We start from the raw sequence: 20,917 nt of genomic DNA, 5'->3' as shown, positions 1-20,917 counted from the left end.
GAAACCATTTTACAACAATGTCACTGCCACCAGAGCCCCTGCGGCTGCTCATCCAGCTCCAAGAGAGAGCCATCTCTCTCAGGAAGCAGCCTCTTCCTGCACCACCACAAAAGCAGGAATGCCTTGGCAGAACCATTCCCAAACACTAAAGCCCAGAAACCAAAGAAAGCAGTGGTTGAGGACCAAAGCTTTGCACCACAGATACATCTGGGATGCAATTTCTTTTGCCCATCTCCCATGTGGGACAGATCTATCCCTCAGCTCTCACTCTGCTTTGGCACTCCACAGCCTGCCAGAGGCACAGGAGACTGTTCAGTCTCCAGCTTTTCCCACCCTCTCATGTCCTTCCAGGGGAACATCTGCCTTGCAACCACTGTCAGTGTTGGGATCTTGGCACTGACAAACCAGACCCAGAGTCTCTGCCATGAAGCATTTACCACAATCAAGTTCTTTGGGACTGAGTAACATGGTCACAAACAATCCCTCAGAGCAGCAGGAATCTGAGCTGAAGCAGGGTGGGCTGGCTGGAGGGAGAGGTTTTGAAGCAGATTTGGGATAGAAGTAGGGTAGACATTCCTGCTAGAGATTAGGGCTGCATGAGTTTTGCTGCAGCTCCATGAGCCCAACATTACAAACTCTGCTCACTTCACCCATCCACAACAAACCTGCCTTCCTTATTGCCTCAGATACATTTTCTGGGTCAGCTCCTGAGCAATCCATGTGGGCCAGGGCAAATGTCAGAGGCCTTGGGGAGGACAATTGATTGCTGTGGGTAACTGTCAGCTTTCTGACACCACACAGCCCTGAATGACAAGGGCTGCAGGAAGCTTAAGGCACACAAGCCTTTCAGGCTTGGTGCTTCTCCTCTTAACCTAACCTGTTGGCATGAACAACAATGATCCTGGGCACTCAGACAACAGTCAGGCCCAAAGAGCTGCTGGGTTGTCGTCTTCTGCTGTCCCTTGTTCTCCCAGGCATGTTTTCTGATGGCTGAGACTTTCTTCCACGCATCTGCCAGCTGCTGTGGCACTCTCAGCAGAGCTGCGGTGCTGCCAGCACGGCCCTCGCGCTCATTCTCCCAGGCACACTCAGCTTCCGGGTGGAACAGTCACCCGACGTCAGTATTCCTGCAGCCACCAGGAAAAAAAAACGAAAGAGGACAGTTACCCTTCCAGTGGAGCAGAGAGACAAAGAACTAAGGATTTTCCAGAGGAAAAACCAACCAGAGGGCACGTAAGGACGAGTTAAAGCAGAGCCAGTGTGCAGGCTATGAACGAGCACTGGGCACAAGCAGCAGATGGCTGCACTTGCTGCAAGGAATGATGCCCCCCTCGATGCCACAGCCCTCTGTGGCTGTTGTCATTAGTTCCCACTCACCCTCCTGCTTTGTTATGGCTCTAGCCAGCTCTGCCCACTCTGCACTGGGGCTTGGAGCCTTTGGAGGTTTTGAGTCACAGTCTGCAGAGCTTTTCCTGAGGATAAACCAAAAGGAAAAAACAATCAGTGTTAGCAGTGGGCCAGCAAGTGGTAAAGAGCAGGCTGCAGTCTGCATTCAGCTACTGTGTTCCTGCCTCCATGCTGCCTCCTCCCCTGCAGCTTCCAGTGCCCTGAAAACCGGAACATGTCTACTCTCTGGCTGCCTGTTGCTGGGACAAGTTCCCATCATCAGGAGACCAGGACAAAGGCTTTGGGAACCACTTCACAAGCAGCTCTGACAGTGAGCAGGAGAGATGCTGGGGGGCCACGTACCCCCTTCTCTCAGCCTGGACTTGTCAGCAGAGAATGAGGCAGAGCACAAGATCTTCAGCAAGAGTAAGGTCAAGAAAATGACAACATCAACTTCAGAGCCTGAAGACTTCCCTGAATGAGGGTGGATCATTGGGTCCCTCCAATCTACCACTGCCAAATCATCAAAAACCCACCCAGTCATGCCTCCCCTCCAGCACAAGTCACTTCACATGACCCAAGCCGTTTTACACCTTACCCATTTCTCCCACACACTCCTCTAGGACAGCTGACAGCTCAGGCAAGCTCAGAGACTTCAAGGAAGGTGGCCATCCTTCCAGCACTGCAAGAAAGAGGAACCACAAATTTAATCAATCTGCACATGCTCTGCAACATAGCAGAGACAAAGGTTTGGTGTTGCTGTAAGCATCCACACCAAAAGCAGCTCTAGTTAAGGGTTCTGAGTCACATGGGAAGAGAGCTAGAACTACCTGTGACAGACAGAGGTTTTCAGACCACTACCACTTCAGAATTATTTTTTTATTCTGGCTAGGTCATATCTTAAAAGAATCTCAAAAGACATTAAGCATAGTGGACAGAAATCAACAGGATCTCTACTCATCTCACTTTTAAAACACAAGCAGCATCTCTGGAAGCATGTCTCAGGTAGCAGGATCACTTGCTAACTCCTTGTGCTAAGGAGCATGAGAACAGGGAACCGACTACGGCTTCTGATTCAAACCCTGCTCTAGTGCACAGTGCGGTAACTCACCGAGCGCTCACACGCTGCGGGGTCGGAAGGGGAAGCCACAGGCCCGTGAAGCGGGACTGCTGCTGGGCACCTGCGCTACAGCTTTGCTTTTTTAGCCACAAACACCTGCCAGACCCCAAAACTTCCCACTTGCTAAGGATGAAAAGCTGCTGAGAAGCTGCTGCAGTTAAAGCCCAGACGCCCTGGATGCTTTGAATGCTTTCCCTGAGCAAGAATTTTTATATTAAACTTAAGGGTTTGGCTGCTCTGTTTCCAAATCACTTCTAACTTCATTATTTCAGCAATGCAATCAAGCCCGTGGCTTGCTCGGGGGTCTCCTGCTGCTCACCCACCCCCTGCACCCATCTGTGTACTTTGATAAGCTCTTCCTCACCCGGACGCTCACCAGGCCGCCTGCTCTCACCAGCTCCCAGCTGCGCCTTTGTGTCCAGCACTCTGCCAATCCCCCGCTCCTGGGTTAGCCGGGACGACAGCTCTGCTTGACAGGATCTGCCAAACAAGACAAAGTCCATCAGGAGGGCACAAGGGCACTTCTTGGAACAACATGCCAGTCTTTGCACTCCTACATCCTGCGAGTACCTGCTTGGGGTGCCGAGGGGCTGCATCTAACGCCCTGGGTTACAAACTGCTCCTTGTTCCTTCCCAGGAAGAGGAAGACGTGCCCCAGACAAAGCTCGGGGCGCTCTCCACTGTGCCCCATCTCCACAGCAATCTCTGCCCCTGTCCACAGAGGAGCTGCGGGGGGAGAAGAGAAGGAGGGGGCGGGGTGAGCAGGAGAGAGCTCAAGCCAGGGGCTGCACTTGGTTTCTATGAGAATCAAGCTTGATCCAAGCTTTCTAAGGGGCAAATAAAGTTGCCTCAGGACAGGCATCCGGTTGAAGCAAGAGAGACACACAAAGTTCTCTGGCTATCATCATCATCCCATCAATTCAAACAGTGTATCCTCAGAGCACGGCAGGGACCTTCTACCAGACAGCCTCAGCTCCTCAGTCAGGGGGAAAGAGACAAGGACTCTGCCCCTTGCAGCTGGGAGCATTGCTCTGCTGCCCTTCTGGAAACCAACTCCAGTTCACCCTGGCTTGGTAGTGAACAGATCCCATTCCCTGTTGGTCCAGGAACTATAGGGGTAGGATTAATGCCACCTTCATCAGCATGTCTGTTCCGCCAGTGGACAGGACCCATGATAAAACAAGAGCGCAACTGGAGCAGGGCAAAAAGCCCCACAAAGGCAACAAAGAAATATTAGGAGGTGGGGGGAAGACTGACCTCAAAGGCAGTGGTGTGAATGAACATGGCACATTTTTCTGTTAAGTGTCAGAGTTGCAAGAAAATTATTCTTCACCAGCCAGGGCAGCATATTGCAAGTCCTTTGATACAGTTTTGAAGTTAGAAACTCTTTCCTGCATTTGCCCCATCACCAAGCTACACCCTGGCCACTGGGTCTCACAGAAGCACAAAGCACTTCGCCTTTTAGTTCCGAAGTTGCTGAGCACCTTCACTTCTAGGTGAAACAGGAGCACTCAGCATCTCTGAAGAGTCAGGCCACTTGTAGCTCGTGAATCTGATTAAGGCTCCACATCTGCTCACATGGCTGTGGCTTTCCACTACAGTCAGGCAGGATCCAAAACGGGTTCAGATGCCTGGTGAACTTTCCTGCCTTACCCTAAGCATCACCTGTAAGACTGCCAATATGACCTCTGTATGGCCCAAATCCCGTTTCCCAGTAGCCTCAGTGCCTTTTCCTGGGAATGACTTACTTTATCTGATCCAGCAGGACTCCAGCATCTTTGGTGATGGCCTGAGCCTCTCTGAGCTGGCACTGGATGGAATTCCAGGTCTCATCCCGCTCCATCAAACAGCTCTCAGCCACTGCACGCAACTTCTGCTCCTGGCACACCTGGCCCTTCATCACCTCCACCTCTTCACACCTCTACAGCAGAGCAGGACAGAGGATTAGGGTAGGAGTACTGTACATCACTTCATAAGTGCCTGCTCTGACATGTCCCTGGAGCCCCTGCTATCTTAGTAGCTTAGGCAGCCAGGGAGTTCCTGCAAAAGTGCACCCAATCCAGTGGGAAACGAAGCTGAATAAGGCTTGTATACTGAATACGGTTTCTCTCCACACACCAAGATGAGCCCCACAGTTGCAATTCCCCCTTCCTCCCCATTTGCAAGAATACTCAGTAGGCCAAATGTCTCAAATCAATGTAAGTCTGTTTGCTAACAGCTGCACAGCTTCACCATAAAAATGACACTATGGAAAAAGAGTAGGTGTTCCATTCCCCCCACTCACCCTTTTTGTTCTCAGGTAGACAGGAAACACAGATGTAAAGGCTCCAGAAGCATGAAGCACAGAGAATGAGATCTACTCTACTCAGATCTACCTGATCTACTCAGCACCTAGTGTGTCTGCTGAAAGTTCCATCTTTTCTTTTACCCCAGGCCATTAGATACACAACACAAAAACATGCTACTGATCGCTTACGGCAGTGTGAGAAGGCACTGAGCAGCTCCAGACAGACTTCTCACCTTGTGCAGCTGAATGGCCAACTCCTGCATCTCAGCCTCCAGCCGATCCGCATAGGCCAGCTCCAGGGCATCGCTGGGCGGCCGAGCGTTGCTGTGCCATCGGGCAATGGCAGAAGTCATCTTCCTCTTGGGTCCAAACAGACTGGTGGGAAAACAGCAAACTGTGAGGGACCCAGCACCGCACCATCTATCCCCAGGCCCAATGGGATGCCAAGAGGACATCTGCAACCTCCTGGTTCCTACAAGGCACCTCCAACAAGAGGAATCCGTTGCAGCCAAGAACCAAGGGATATCAAGATTGCGTGGGAGACAGGGCCAGAACAGAGAAGCACTCACCAGCTACGCTTTCCTGACAAGGCTGTGTGTGGTTTGTAAGGGGAAAGATGAGAACTACATTAGATACTCACGTGATGCCTATTTCCTTCAGATCGCTCTCTGTGAGGGTCAGGAAGATCCTGAGGTCAACATCTTGCTCCTCAAACACCTGCAGATACTTCAGGCACCCAATCTGCTCCAGGAATGTTGCCAGGTCCTGCAGCCATTCCAAAACAAACTGATTTATATCCTCACAAACAAAAGAATCACCATGACTCTTCATCAGAGATCTGCCTCATGTAGCTGTTATGCCTTCCTGGGTTCTAGCAACAATCATGACCTCCCCTGATTAACTGCCCTTCTCTGTAGTCACAACAGGACTGGCCTGTCTGCTGCAGCCATTGCCTCTTGTAACAAACAGAGCAGACGGACACACCAACATCTACCCTAGCTCCCACCACAGCCACATCTGGTAGCACACCCACAGGCCTGAGGTGTGTTGCTACAACATCCCTCCAAGCAACAGCAACACGTCAACAATTCTTTGTATAAGAAATTGCTGTTACACAAGCATTTAAGTTTGGGTAGAGGTTTGGAATCAAAGGTGTTTTAGTGACAACTTCCCTTTTATCCGAGAAAGCCAAGAAAGCAGCTTAGACAACCTCAGAAAAAACAGCCATGCTTGATACAGACATGGTCTGCATTACTTCAGAGACAACTTTCTGTGCGTAGTTACCTGGGGCCCTGTATAGGCAGGGGGCTCGGGAAGGACGAGGTGCTGACTAGAGCCTCCAGCTTTCCCTGGGCAGTGGGTCCACTGGCTATCACTGTTGCTGTAGCGGTTCTTGATCTTAAAGCTCTTGGCTTGTTTCCGACTAGGAGGACTGTTTGCATGGTCAGAATCCTGAAAAAGAAAGAAAAAACCACAAAAAGTAACAGTTAAGGATGATCATGCAAGATGCCAGCATCACTACAGCTAACCAAAGCAGACTGCCAGTCCCAAGCTCTAGATCCAGGCAGCAGTCCACTAACACCACCAATGAAGACTAACGAAGCCCTTAGAAGGAAGGGCTGAGTTAAATCACTCCCAAAACAGCAGCTTTGTACCACATCTGGAAGGGCATCAGGCTTTTGCAATCCCAGCTTAGGAAGGAACATGCCAGAGCAAAGAGCAACACTGAATCCTCTCTGAACCAATACAATGCACTGAGATTCCACCTGTGAGAAGTTCCTCCAGATAGAGGACTTCTGCTCATGTTCAGCTGTATCACCCTTCTGTACCTCAGCCCGAGATGTCTCAACCCATGTGAGCTGTGACTTGAACCACTGAGTGATCTCCAACCTCTTCCCCTTTCTGTACTTCAGAAATGCCAGCACAGCACTGCTGTGCTTCTCTAAATCTTACTGTACTGCTTGCTGTCTCACCAAGCTCAAGGACTGACCCTAGCAAGTCCCATCCCTTCTTGACCACCACCTAGCTGGAAGTCCACAAAAAACTTAATTACTGACTAGCCATGAACAGCCTGTTCTAGAGTGAATGTGCTCTGAAAGTTGGCTACTAGCCAGAGATCAAACTACTCTATTTTCAAAAATTCAGGAAATGAGTTTTCTTGTCCTGCAATACCACCTTTCCTCAGCCACCCAGGTACTACAACCTGCTGTGAAGGTGGAGTCATAGCAGGCTGGGGAAGGGTGACAGCACTGGCCAAGCTGAAGGCAGAGAAAGGAAAACTGAAAACCCCACCTCATTGCTTTCCAAGGAGCCTTCACTGCTGACCCCCAGGGCTTTGGTCAGGCATTCACTGCTGCTGCTGCTCCTGACAGTCGCTAAGTTGTTGGTGAAGAAAATGTTATCCTCTGGAAATGAAAGCGGAAAAAAAGAAGTTTGAGATTCAATTTTCTTACACTCAGTGGAGTTTTTGCTATGCAACAACCAGCAAAACCTGCTGGAGGTATAGAGGAAGGAGAAAGCCAGAGCAACACTTCACATGCAGCACTCACGACACAAGACAATTCAAGAGAGAAGTATCACATGTCTGATCCCAGGCACTAATCTTTCTCCAAGTCTGTTTAGCACCACAGAGAGCAGGAAGGCTGAGCGTGTGTGTTTCTGTGAGGCACTTGGTTATGGAGTGGAAAAGTGGGTTATCACTACCGTGCCTGCACTCCCATTAGTAAAGTTCAGGAAAGGCCTTTCCTAGAGCCCAGAGGCAAGGCAGGGCCATGTTATCCTTTATTAATTTCGGAACTGCCCATAGATTCATCCTTTCTGCTGATTCACAGAATGCTGAGGTGGGAAGCATTCTGGAGGTCATCTTGTCCAAACCCCTGGCTCAAGCAGGGTCACCTACAGCAGGTTGCCCAGGAGTATCTCCAAGGATGAAGACTCCACAACCTCTTGACACTCTGCTCCAGTGTGCAGTCACGCTCACTGTTTAAAAAAAGAAAAAGCATTTCCTTATGTTCAGAGGGAACCTCCAGTCTTTCAGTTTGTGCTCATTGCCTCTTGTCCTGTCACTGGACACCACTGAAAACAGCCTTGCTCCATCTTCTTTTCACTCTCTTCAGATTATTTGTACAAACTGATGAGATCCCCACCAAGCTTTCTCTTTTGTAGGCTTCGCCATCCCAGCTCTCTCAGCCTTTCCTCATGAGAGATACTCCAATGCTCAACATCTTAGCAGGAAGGAATACACAAGCCAAGGGTTTGGTCTTGTCCAGGCATGCACTGCAAGACAGACCATTTATCAAGATAGTGACTTACCCCTGCTGCTGCTGCTCTCCACATCCTGCTCATTGATTGGAGAGGTAACATCCCGGTTTCGGATATCGTCTGCTTCACAGCTGCCATCATCATTGAAGGTAACGTAACCCTGAGGAGGGACCTGCTCTGTGTGCAAGAGGGAGAACCAATAAAGATTGGGATGCAAGTTACCAGGGAGGCTCCAGCAGGAAAAGCAACCACTCAGGGATGTGAAAAGAATCAAAAGAAGAGACTGTCTTCTCAACTAGCAGGTTTCATTTTAAAAAGCACACAGAAAAACTGAGAAATGCACATGCCTAGAGCCACCCTCAAACACACACACACACACACAGCTGTACTTGGTTTAGATGGTTGCATTGAAAAGAGTCAGAGGAAACAGCCTCATCACAGAGAAGCACCTTAAATAGCAGCTTCCAGCATTTCCTCTCCTGTTCATAAGCAAATTATCACAGAGGAAAAACATCTGCTTAAGAGAGCAAGGTGCCAGCTATGTCCCATCCCCAGCCAGGCACACCCTGTAAAACCAACCCCTCTGCAACTGCATTAACACACCAGTAGCATCCCAGTGTTGCTTCAGAAGGCAGCAGTATCATTTCAACACAGCCATTGCCTGTGGGATAGCACACATCTGTGTTAGGAGAACAAATGAACTTTGAAGATGCTTTAAAGTCCATATTCTTGGTTATTCTAGACCACTAGGTCATCAGCTTGAATACCTACAGCTATACACACGCACAGGAAAACAAAACTCATACCACTGCATCCAGGGGCTGATGCCTGAACTGGCATGATCTTTCTCTTGACCTATTGCAAGGGTTTTATAATCTCTTTTTTAGTAGTATTTCAAGCATCAGGAAAGACAAAACTGACAGGTTAAGAAGCAGCAAGTTTGCTTTCATGATCAATGATTTGTTGGCCTCTGTGACCACTTCCTCTGTCATCGGCTTAAGAAGGGTTCTCAAACTTTTAAGTCTACCTCAAAAAGGGAAGCTGGACTGTTCTCAAGAGTCAGGGGAATAGTAACTGAACTAAGAGCAGTGTTTGTTCCACAGAAACATTCCACTGGTTGATATCCAGCCCTGACAAGAGAGTTCAAGGAGTTTTCTTTTTAAACCAGAGACTGGATAGCTTTGTAGGATGGTGTTCGCTACATTTGTTTCTGTACAAGCCACACATGCATCCCACATGAAAAGAAAAAAGCTGAGCACAGAAATAGCTGCAAAGCATTTGAGAAGAGACTCCAGAGGACTCCCAATTAGGCTTCTAACTATTCTCACCATAGCGAGACTGCTTCTTTCCCCCGATTCCAACTGCTGTTATCTTAGCCAAAGCCTGAGGCCCATCATGAATGCTGGGACCCTTGGTCCTACGAACAGGTCTCTGTCTCTGGGGAGCAGAACATGATTCATCTGAGGAACTCAGCTCTTCATATTTTCCTGTAGTTCAAATAAAGATTATTAGCAGCATAGTAAAATGTTTATCTGCTTTATTTGCTACTCATCCTATAACTGCAGTGGGGAGAAAGGAAACATTAAAAGAGGGTGGGTAAATCAGTTTAAGTCAGAAGAGGGCCAGCACAGAAAGAAATGTTGGATCTGTGTTTTTTCCACCCTCAGAAAGGCTGAAGTTTCCAGGACAGACAAGATAGTACTACCTGCATGCACATGGTTACATACTTTCAAAGCCTCAGGCTCTATCTTAAAATGAACAAGCTAAAACACCTCTTACCTGGACCCCTGCAGAATACCTTGGGCACTGGAGCTGCATGCAAATCTATCAAACCCACAATCTTTGTATGTCCGTATTTCATGGCCAGTGTTCGTGCTGTGGCTCCAGTGTTATCTCTGACATCTGCCTTCACACCCTACAGAAAAAGAAGTTTAACACGTACACAGCAGAGGGCACCAAACGCAAAAAATAATCAAGGGAGCCAAAGAATTGTCTTAGCTCCTCCAAGATCATCAGAAACACAGGCTCACCTCTGATAAACAGTTCAAGCTCCACTACTACCTTGTTGCCTTTCTAGTTATCCAGTCTCTCCACTCCCTGAATGCCAAGTAGCCCAGGTATATGGCTCTTGGGCATTGCCATGGGGAACTAGTTTGTTTTATCTAAAAAACATTTTGCATTGCTGCCTCCTTCTGGAATAAAGCTGGGCCAGTTGAATGGGATATTAAAAACAATTTAACATCAAGACATGAATGCTTATAAGCTTTTGGAGGTAGAAGATGCCCACCAGCCCAAGCATGCAAGCCTGTAAACAATATGGAGATTATGGCATTATCCATTTTCTAATTCAGGCATTATCCAGTTAAATACAGACAGTTAGACCTCACTCCTATTTGTGTAAGGCCAGCACAGATCAGAGTACCAGCCTTCAGAAAGCAGATACCTTGAGAACAGTCCTGGAAGCCCGAGACTTCAGAGATGACTGTCATCAAGGATCCAAACATAACTCTAAAGTCTGGCATCAAACTTGTGGTACTTCTTCTAAGGGCTGGAACCACAGATTTTCAGCTTTACAGAGAACTGTCCAGACACTTACATGATTGAGAAGGTACTGAACAATTATCTCATGGCCAGAGGCAGCTGCTTCCATCAGAGGCGTATATCCATACACAGGCTCCCTAAAGAGAGAACACACACATGGACTAGAACAATCAAAGCTGAAATATGCAGCAGCCTTTGCCCTATCCTAATGGGGCACCTCCAGCCTCTACCCTCAGCTGATCACAAACTGCACCACGTATTGGCTGTTCGACCACACTCTGGTCTATCTCAGTAAAACTCCCCGTGGAGATGCAGTTAAGCGTTACTCTGTTGGCTGCACAGCAACAGATTTCTCTTCCAGCTGCAGATCAGCCTTTCAGTAGGAAAATCAGCTTTGCAGCAGCTAACAAAGCAAGAACCTCTTGTTGACCTCAGACAATTCAATATGCACAAATGTACAGGCAGTCCAAGGCACAGGAATGCACTGCACACTTCAAAAAACCAAACTGAACTCCAAGTACACAGAAAATTCAACAGTAAGACTTACAAAGTGCACTTGAGTTCAGAAGGCACTGCATCTGCTTGCTTTCAGAGTTCAAACCCATAACTAAACAAGCAGTAAATCCAATTTCTCTTGATCTTAGTTAAATAAACAGTGACAACACGGGCAGACTTCACTGTTCAGTTTGCAGGTCACCTATTTTTAGCTAACAGCATGTGCCATACTTCCTAAGGTACAAGAGGAAAAACAAAAGCAGGTATATTTGTGTTTGAGTGAGTTCGTATGTCAGCTGCTGCTTTTGTATCTAAACCACGAGATATCTTTCAAGAAACGAAATGACAGATTCCTCCTTACTTGCAGTTGGCGTTTGCCCCGTTGTCCAGTAAGAACTTGACCATCTGCTGGTGTCCAGCGCTGGTGCAGTGAAATAAGGCAGTCCAGCCATGAATATCCTTCATCTCCAGCTCTGCGCCTTGCTTCAAGAGAACAGAGAATGTTCTTTACTGCATCCCCTCTGCTGGGTCCCTTGGCCACTGCCCCTGGTGCTGTGATACCAAGAGAGTTTAAATCCCTGTCAAGGAGCTGAACTCGGAACACACATCACACACTTGGCTTGAAATTGGTGGAGAATCCTACCCTGTGTGTCTAAACCATGTCCTGGGGCTTTATTTATTACAGAATACACACCTGCAGAAGAAAGTAAGCAACGCTTTCGTTTCCACAGCTGGAGGCCAGCATGAGCGGCGTCTGCCCTTCTGGTGTTGGGATGTTCACGTTCACTCCCGCTTCCAGCAGCAGGTGCACAATGGTGTCGTGGCCAATGTAGGAGGCATACATCAGTGGAGTCCAGCCACCACAATTCCTCTTGTTTAAATCCAGATCTCCACTAAATAACAGAGAAAGAATTCAGCTGAGCTACTGTCCTGGAGCTGTAGTTCACAGTAGGCTCCTGCAGCCTCTTGCTACCATCACTGTATTGAAAGCTGGAAAAAATTCTAGCACTGAAGCCTGCATGGGAATTCCTATCAGCTCTAGCACAACTCCCACCAAATCTCTAAGGGGATAATTATCAGCAGACTCATGCCTTGAAACCTTGTACCCCAGAACCCTTTGGGAGTTCCAGTGAGGTGCCCTTGCTGCAATGTTAGACCAACTGGTACAGCAGTCAGTGAAAAACCATAACTGGCAGCAAGTAACCACAGACCCATGCCCTCCCCAGCCCCTCCTTACCGCTGAATGCACTCCTGCACCACTTCATACTGGCCGACGGAGGAGGCTGTATGTAAGTCCAGGGGAACGTCCAGCTCTTCCCGACAGATCATCTGACCGACCCCATGCCACATGGAAAGACTGCGGCTCAGCAGCTCCGACTCACTGGCTTCATCACTCAGCTCCGACATCGTGCCCTGGGCAACCAAATCAAAGCAGAACTTTGAGCTGCTGATCTTCATTTTCTACAGAACACGGCATCACCCGTTGGCACTACAGCTCCCAGGTGCCACAGGCTTGAAAGGCGAGGTTCTCAGAGGTGCAGCTTCAAATTCCTACCTCTGCTTTGATTGCCTCCTTAGCCTGAAGCAACAAGGCTTGCGAGTTTTTGCCAGCAGTTCTTTCTTGCTGCAGGAGACGCCGGGATTCAAATACACTGGAAAAATAAAGGCAATAATGCTCAAAAAATCTTTTGAGTCTCATTTTAAGCCTTCAGAAGCACTGGCTTTATTTCCTCCCCTTCTAATCAAACCGTGTCTAAGGCAGCTTTGCATACCCTGGTCAAGAGAAGACTAAACACCTATTCAAGTGCTGATGGCATGCTAAGTGTTACACAAAAAGATCCCAAAGGATGCAATTCTTGGTCTGCATGTTTTATCATTCAGAGAGAGTTAAGAATTAATTCATGTGTCTTTTTCCTTATCTTTCTTACACTACAGGATGGCCCTGCTTAAATTAAGACACAGTCATTAAAAATGACAACTGTCCACCGCTCTCAGAAGTGGTTAGTACCACCTGGATAGGGCGCACGCTCCACTGTGTCAGCACGATGGAAGTAGCTTGTTTCTGCCATTTATTGCCTCAGCACTTCAGAAGCAGCCCAGTCCTGTCTCTCTGAATCTTGAAAATTGCTGAAGCACCTCAAGCAGCACTGCACCTGCCCATTCATTATCCGAGCATGCCCACCATCCTGCAGACAGTAACTTAATTACAAAGCCAGTACAGTTCCACGACTGTCTGAAAGGTTTATTTCCCATCCCTAGCCTCAGGGAGCAATTGCATATTAATCATTTTAACCACTCACAGGAGGGTGTTCTTGTTCAGCACTTCATAAAAAGCTGTTCAGTACAGCTGCATCTATCATCTGAGGTCTCCAATTGCAGTTCCAGGCTACATCCAAGCCCAATCCAATGGGAAGCACTTCCCCTCCCTGTAGTCTCATCGTTCCCTGCACAGCACTCCTGGGGTTTGCCTGGTCCCACCACATATTCTGTTGGGCAGCTAAGCCAACATAAAGTATTCCTTCTTTTTCCTCATAATTTCTTGCCAGTTTAACTCCTCAGATTTATTCATTCTGGGGTCATGCAAATACCAGACACGGCATTGGTGAAGAATAAATGAGCAGGAACACACTTTTCACCAGCAGTTGCTCTTTAGATTGCCTCAGCTGTAACATTCCAAAGCTGTACTTGTATTTTCTAAAGAAGGGTAGGCTCTCTTGCAAGCATCAGCCCCTTTTCCTATAACATAAGCAAAACTCCTTTAATTCCTACCTCTTCACTCCCCACCTGGATCCTTTCTCCCACACCTTGCTTTCCTGCCCTGCCACCTCCTTCTTCAGTTTAAGACTACAAAAGCACCATCCCTTCTACCTAACCACTGTGTGCTGGTAAAAAAATGATTCCTTTAAGATATCTGCAAAAGCTGGGTCACCTGTTTTACCTAACAGCAGCAATTTGTATTACACTGGCAACCCCAAGGCCTCAGGCAAGAATACAGGGGGCTGAAGACAAATGAAAGACCTGAACATCTCACATTCAAAATACAAGGAGACCTAAGTGGACTTCAGTGGATCATCAGGGAGAAAAACAGGAATGTTTCTCACTACAACAGGTTAAAGCAGCCCCTGGAAGGCAAAAAGGCACATCCACATTTAAAGGAGGTAAAATCCAGGCCAGTGTGTAGAAGCACCTTCAGATGAAAGAGAAGCTCACCATTCTTCCTGCAGATCTCTCAGCTGGATACACTAATTACAAAAGCCACAGATGTTTGGTCTCTGTCAGAATCAGCCTCACATCAGGCAGTAGTTACCAACACAACTCTGGCAAGCTGATCCACAGTCACCAGGGCAATACTGACATGATGAAGGTTATGTTTGGCTCCAGAACACTCAGCTCAGCCTCATTTCTACCAAATCCACTGTGCTCTAGCTGCCTACATTTTTACTTCCTTTTTACTCAGATTTCACCCCAGCCTAAACTGAAGCATGATGTCAGCTGCCCATGCACCTGAGAAAACACAGAGGACAGATGAACAGAGTCCAGAGGAGAACAATAAAAGTGATCAGAACCCTAATGACTGAAATGAAAAGCCTGGGTGAATTGAAATCAGGGCTGTCTGGGATAAAGAGGAGATGCCTGGAGGGGACAGGTGATAAGAGCCTTCAAAAACAGAAATGGTTGCTGCAGAGAGGATGACAGAAACAATCCTTTCCTTGCAGCAATGGTGAATATGACAGGACATAACACGCTTAAGTTGTAGCATGGAAGATTTTGGTCAAAGACCACAAAAATCCTTGTAGAACAAAACCCAAAAGTGCTAGGATGGATTACCAGCAGAGATTTGGTTGCTGAGAGTAAGCTAGACAATCATCTCCTGAACATTTACAGGCTGCTCTTGCTTTGGGGCAGAACAATTACATTGACATTTGTTAGAGACCTTCCTCAGCACCACAAGGCTCTTACTATTTATTATATTTAATACACCAACACTTAGCAATTTATCAGGATCAGAACTCTACGGCGCTGAGACTCAGAGCAGGCAGCAAACACCACACTGTCCTGGATTCAGTTTGCTGTCTGAGCAGACGAGAATACCAGAAGGCAGAAGAAATATATCAAAAAACTTTGTATGAAAACTGCAGCGAAAAGCACCTTAGTAACATCTTTTTGGAGCATAAGCCTAAGGAACAGGTGACAGAAGAGCCATACTAAAACAAACAGGAGGTGATCTAAGAGGCAACTGAGGCAAACAGTCCCCAACACAGAACAAATCACAGAACCACAGAACAGGTTAGGTTGGAAGGGACCTCAAAGACCATCTAGTTCCAACCGCCCTGCCACGGGCAGGGACACCCTCCACTACGCCAGGTTGCTCAAAGCCTCATCCAACCTGGCCTTGAACACTTCCAGGGATGGGGCAGCCACAACTTCTCTGGGCAACCTGTTCCAGTGCCTCACCACCCTCAGAGGGAAGAATTTCTTCCTTAGATCTCATCGAAATCTCCCCTCTTCCAGTTTAAAGCCATTGCCCCTTGTCCTGTCACTACACACCCTTGGAAAGAGTCCCTCTCCAGTTTTCTTGTAGCCCCCTTTAAGTACTGGAAAGCTGCAATAAGATCATCCCAGAGCCTTCTCTTCTCCAGGCTGAACAGCCCCAACTCTCTCAGCCAGTCTCCATAGCAGAGGTGCTCCAGCCCTCAGATCATCTTCGTGGCCTCCTCTGGACCTGCTCCAGCAGCTCCATGTCCTTCTGTTGGGGACTCCAGAGCTGAACACAGTATTCCAGGTGGGGTCTCATGAGAGCAGAGTAGAGGGGCAGAATCACCTCCCTTGACCTGCTGGCCACACTTCTTTTGATGCAGCTCAGGGTACAGTCAGCAACGCTGCTCATTAAGCACAGGTAACATTCACACAAGCCCTTCTGTCCCAGAAGGGACAAGACACCCAAGACAGCACAAGTGTGGACATTGCTGGAGCTTCCAACTGAGCCATCAAGCTGACACCATAGAATCATAGACTGGTTTGGGTTGAAAGGGACCTCAAAGATCACCCAGTTCCACCCCCCTGCCATGGGCAGGGACACCCTCCACTACACCAGGTTGCTCCTGCTTGTGTTCTACCCCCACTAAACCCAACAACCACCTACTGGAGGAAACAAAAAGCCTCGTTCCATCCTCGCACAGGTCCAAAGAGCCGCTACAACCTCAGCCACAACACCAAGCACTCCCAGAGCCATAACATCCCATCTCCACACTACAGTTGCCCGCTGACTGACCAGGGGGTGCCAGCCCCGCGGTGGGGCAGGCCAGGGCACCCCAGCGGCGCGGTCCCCGCGCCGCTGGGGTGCCCTGGCCTACCCCGCCGCAGGGCCGGTAGACCTCAGCTAACGGACTAGCACCGCTCCCGCCACAGGCCCACCGAGACCGGCGACGGCCCCAAGGCGGCTGCGCCCAAGCCGGCCCTCCCCACAGCCACCAGAGAACAACCACCGGCGCGGCCCGCCACAGGCCCCGCCGCCCCTCACCTGCCCAGCCGGTGAGCGCCGTTAACGGAAGTCGCCCTGCCCGCGCAAGGAATGCTGGGAGCCCCACCGGGAGCCCCCGCAGCGGAAAAGGCGGCTCCGCCCCCTGCGGCGCCCAGCCAATATAAAGCGACTCTGTGAGGAGGCGGGGCGAAGGCTGGCCAATGGGGTTCGTGCTTTTCGGGAGGGCGGGCGGTCCTAGCAGGCGGGGCGGACCCGAGCCGGTGGCTGAGGTACGGGGGGAAATAAAGCGTGGCCGGAGTGATACGGGCGGGCGGAGCGATGATGGCGGAGGCCTCAGAGCTGCGTTGTTGCTGACCGGCCCCACCTGTTTTTTTTTTTTTTTATTTTTTCCTTCATCTTTATAAGTCACATCGGTTCGCTTTACACCGCTGCCAGGACCTCAGGCCGGGGCTGGGGCTGGGGGAGCCACCCGGGTGGGTGCCGCGAGTGAGGGGAAGGAGCGGCGCCGCGGAGAGGCGGCCCGCGGCGGGGAGCGGCGCCGGGCCGGCGGGGCGACAGCGCGGGCAGCCGCCGTCCGCGTTGCCATGGCGACGCGGGGCACAGGTGCGCGTGCGCCGGCCGCGCCGCCATTTTGGCGGTTGTGCGGGAGCTCTGTCCGAGGGTCCTCTCAGAGCACGGCGGGTCCCGAAACCTGCCGGTGCGGCGTGGCGAGTGCTGAGCCGCAGGGGTTAGCTCAGCCGCGGCGGGCGGGTCGCCCGCGAGTACCGCCCCGCAGCGAAGGTTTGTTTCCCGCCGTTGACCCGCATCATCTCGGCGTCTCCCTCGTTGCGGCGGCGCCCAGACAGCGAGGTCCCGAGGTGGCCTGACAGGAAATGTCAGCCCTACTGACGTGAAGCAGCTCAGCATTTCCCGTCCCAGTTGGCCCAGGCTCTCCAGAAAGCGCCTGTTGTGTTGCGGCTAACAAGGCCGCGGTGTTTTAAACATAGGGTGCTGCTTGCTCCTGGAGAATGTGCTGGGTTCGGTGCCTGATAGGTCCGGTGTAACATCCTCAACCCTTGGAGACGGACCTCTCGAGCCAGCGGTGTGTTTTACCCCCGTGGGACTCCTCTTGCCCTCAGCAATCACCGTTCACTCTCAGAGCTCCATGCTCCGGCCTTGAGCATTCCCCTCCGCTTTACCCACATCACGCTCGGGGGTTGTCTCCCACGAAGGAAGCCACCACTGTGCGGATATCATGGCATATGAAGTGTTTGCGAAGGCGCTTGTAAACTTCCCAGGGCATGAGATGAGTTTCATTTTGTGTTTAGAGGAGCGTTGTTGGTCCATGCCAGGGCAATGCCAGTGTAATCGTATCAACAGTTAGTTCAGCACTGCACAACAGGCAGTCACAAACCTCTTCCCCTTTCTTGCCAAACAGGAGTTATTTACCCTCACGTTTGATTCCCCAGGATACCATGCAATTATAGCGTAAAATTTTGTCATGGGTTAGGCCGCTCCAGCAACCGAACCCGACACAGTCGCTCACTCACCTTCCCCCAGCCCCAGGGATGAGGGAGAGAATTAAAGGAGAAACGGGAAACCTGTGGGTTGAGATAAGAACAATTTAATACAGATGATTTAATACTCAGTGTAGATGCTCACCACCCACTCTTATCCGCAGCCCGTCTCGTCCCAAAGCTGCAATCCCGGACAAATGTGAGGCCCCAAAATAGAGAGGGAGAGAGACAGAGAGATAGTACTCCGAGAGTGGGAGTACTGGGAAAGAGGAAAAAAAAGGCAATAGAGCAAAAGCGCAGCAAGCGCAAAAGAGCAAAAGCGGCGAAAGAGCCAAAGCGCAAAAGCTTTGCTGGCTGCCCCTCACCTTTATACTGGGCATGATGCTGCACGATATGGAATACTAATTGGCCAGTTTGGCCTCAATCTTAAGTTCCACCACAAATCACAAGGGAAATCGTGGTCCCCTTGTCCCGGCTATGCTCCCCCCTTATCCCGCCGTGCTTCTGCACTCCAGACAGAACACGGCATGCTGAAAAGTCCTTGGAGTTTCACTTCCAACCACAAACATCAGCTTGCTATCAACATTCTTCTCAGAGCGAGCCTCTGAGTAAAACCAAAACACGGAGCTCTTCTAGCTGCTAAAAAGAAGAGCTGACTCTGTCCCAGCTAAAACCAGGACAAATTTAAAAAACAAAGGTTTTCCGTGAGGATTAGTTATCTAACGTGTTAGTACGATTATCCCTACCGTGTTGTCTCAACTCCTCACGTACAGCAAGGAACACATGGGGGAAGAGTCCGCTTTCTATACACTTGAGATGTCAAAATCCAAAAGCATGCCTGCTCTCAACATAAATAATTTTATCTATCGGTTGAGCAGTGAGGAGGAGAACGTGAGAGAAATAGGGAAGAGGAGCAAAAACCAGCGGAGAGCAGAGATGTCAGCCTTGCCTGCGCTGAGTTGCTTCCCTCTCTGTGCAGGCAGCGTGAACGTGCTTTTGTGAGAACACAGTTACAAGTCAGTCTGGCTAAGAACCCCGAAAAATACTCGATAAATGAGGGACTAAAGCGCCCTTCGTGTGGCCCCAATTATGGGTGTATATGGTGAGTAGGGCAGAAAGCTCTTGGCCTCTGAACTCAGGTGGGAAGGAGCGACTCCAAAAATACAGATTTTATTGTTCACCGCTGACAGTGAAAACCCCGGGAGTGCTGAGAACTATGCTGACCCTGAATGCACGTGCTTTGTTCTTGCTTTGTGCTGATGTTATCCCTTGTGTTCTTTCATGAGGTGTGCTTAGCTCGTCTTTCATTTGATTGAAGGCAAGCCGTTCGAATGGCTTCAGAAGGGCAGAGAGAGGATACAGAGCGTTCATCTGAGCCTCCTGCAGCTCCTGCTCAGAGTGCCAGAACATTTCGATGGGGAGCCATACTTGCTGCAGTGAAAGATCAGCTCCCATCTCTGGACTCTGATGCCTCCACAGTAAGCACTGGAACCTGCCTTTCTTTCTTGCTGTCTTTTAGAGAAATCTCTCAAAAGCAAGAGAAGGTCACCTTAGCCAGGCATTTCTGAGTGGCTAGTATGGTGGCCTTGATGGGCTATCTGTTCTGACTGTTGTAACGCTGAGTGTTCATCCACAGCCTTCTAGATTATCTCTAATTGTCCAAGTGTAATTACCATCTCCTCTCGCTGTATTCTTAGGAACCTGAAAATGAGACTGATTTCTCCAGGCAATAGGTATTTCTAGGTTGGGAAGAGGAAGGTAGTGGGCATCTTGCAGAATGAGCCTACCTTTCTTCTTATTTCGTTCAGTCAAAAATAAGTATGAAAGCAGCATACTGCTGGCTTAAAATGAAATGATAAGGTTTTATGCTTGAGAGTATTATGGTATTCATTCCGATAATGAACTTGCCAGACAGTAGGCCTGTTAGTATGTTTTTCTATGTATGAGGATCACAGGAAAGTGATATTCCTGGGGACTTTGTGGTTCACTGGAAAAAGCATTTGACATATTTCAGTCCTGGATTCTGCTTTTTTTCCCTTCCTGTAATTCTCTGCAAACCACGTTGCCTTTTTGTGCTTCAATTCTACTTACAAAGAAGCATAATGCCACTAACCTTTTAATATAAAGCATCATGTTGATAGATATTGTGCAGTATTCTTCATTGTTACAGGTTTTTAACTTGCTGGGTCTTAGTGTCTGGGCCAGGCTGCCTCTTGGCTGCTGAAGATCTCTGTTCACAGGACAGCAGCAATCTGGTGGAAATAATAAAAGCACCTACCTCTCTAGTCCGAGATACTTACTCTGGCATTGACTTTTCCAAGGTGATAATGTATCTCAAGACTTGATTACTAGTGGCCTTTTGTCCAAATCAGAATCTTTTGTTGATTTTCAAACAGGTATAAACTTTAGCAAATATATTTGAACACTTAAAGGATATGTTTTATTGTAACTTAATGTGGCCCTTAATGATACAAAGAGAGTCTTGTGTGTAGTGATGGAGCCAGAAATCCCTCCATGGGGTATTTATTACTTATTATTAATCAATCATCAGAGTATAGATACTGCTTTGCATTCTAAACAGAGAATGACAGGGTCCTGATTGCAATAACGAGCCTTCGTGGCCCTGCCCAGTCTCAGCTGGGGCTCCCACCCACATGCCCCTCAGCTCTATTTAAGCTCAGCTCTGGGCCTTCCTTCTTTGTCAGAGCTATGCTGGAGGAGTACTGGTTTCTGTCTGCAGTCCTGCTTGATCCAGGCTTTTACCTGCATGTTGCCTTTCAGGCTTCATCTCAGCTGCCTCATCACCATGCTGTTGCCTTATGCTCTAGGTTCTCGACTCAACCTGGTCC

The 20,917-nt window shown here is 49.1% G+C and overlaps 2 protein-coding genes across 6 annotated transcripts in view; one reads left to right on the top strand and one right to left on the bottom strand.

Annotated features, from left to right (window-relative positions):
• Positions 1-16,646, bottom strand: ANKS3 (ankyrin repeat and sterile alpha motif domain containing 3). Of its 5 annotated transcripts, none has more exons than XM_086622131.1 (18): positions 16,612-16,646; positions 12,646-12,742; positions 12,328-12,503; positions 11,785-11,983; positions 11,452-11,573; positions 10,651-10,732; positions 9,834-9,969; positions 9,383-9,541; positions 8,106-8,231; positions 7,086-7,198; positions 6,078-6,245; positions 5,434-5,558; positions 5,027-5,168; positions 4,255-4,427; positions 2,871-2,986; positions 1,985-2,068; positions 1,378-1,472; positions 1-1,127 (listed from the first exon to the last, which is right to left on the bottom strand). In XM_086622131.1, the coding sequence occupies exons 3-17, from the start codon at positions 12,495-12,497 to the stop codon at positions 1,390-1,392; spliced, it is 1,998 nt and encodes a 665-aa protein (XP_086478257.1). In that variant the 5' UTR covers positions 12,498-12,503; positions 12,646-12,742; positions 16,612-16,646; the 3' UTR covers positions 1-1,127; positions 1,378-1,389. The 5 variants fall into 5 exon arrangements, with proteins under 5 accessions (XP_086478257.1, XP_086478252.1, XP_086478253.1 ...); XM_086622126.1 differs by lacking the exon at positions 16,612-16,646 and adding an exon at positions 13,391-13,416; XM_086622127.1 differs by lacking the exon at positions 16,612-16,646 and adding an exon at positions 13,391-13,416 and having other exon boundaries at positions 2,883-2,986.
• Positions 16,647-19,399: 2,753 nt separating this feature from the next.
• The window catches only part of DNAAF8 (dynein axonemal assembly factor 8), an 86,919-nt gene continuing 85,401 nt past the window's right edge, over positions 19,400-20,917 (top strand). The window contains exon 1 of the mRNA XM_086622180.1: positions 19,400-19,546. Coding sequence (XP_086478306.1) covers positions 19,400-19,546 — 147 coding nt within the window. The remainder of the gene's footprint in view (positions 19,547-20,917) is intronic.

This window comes from Tauraco erythrolophus, chromosome 17, assembly GCF_009769465.1.
Source record: "Tauraco erythrolophus isolate bTauEry1 chromosome 17, bTauEry1.pri, whole genome shotgun sequence".
Classification (NCBI taxonomy): Eukaryota; Metazoa; Chordata; class Aves; order Musophagiformes; family Musophagidae; genus Tauraco; species Tauraco erythrolophus.
The sequence above is the reverse complement of the archived record's forward strand: the minus strand, read 5'-3'. Positions and strand labels throughout refer to the sequence as shown.

Excerpts from the sequence above, each read along its gene's own strand:
- ANKS3 (XM_086622131.1), bottom strand. The coding sequence starts at position 12,497 with ATGTCGGAGCTGAGTGATGAAGCCAGTGAGTCGGAGCTGCTGAGCCGC. Across the intron at positions 4,428-5,026 it reads TGGCCATTCAGCTGCACAAG|AGGTGTGAAGAGGTGGAGGT; the intron begins GTGAGAAGTCTG and ends GCTCTGCTGTAG. Across the intron at positions 2,069-2,870 it reads GCGGCCTGGTGAGCGTCCGG|TGCTGGAAGGATGGCCACCT; the intron begins GTGAGGAAGAGC and ends TCTTTCTTGCAG.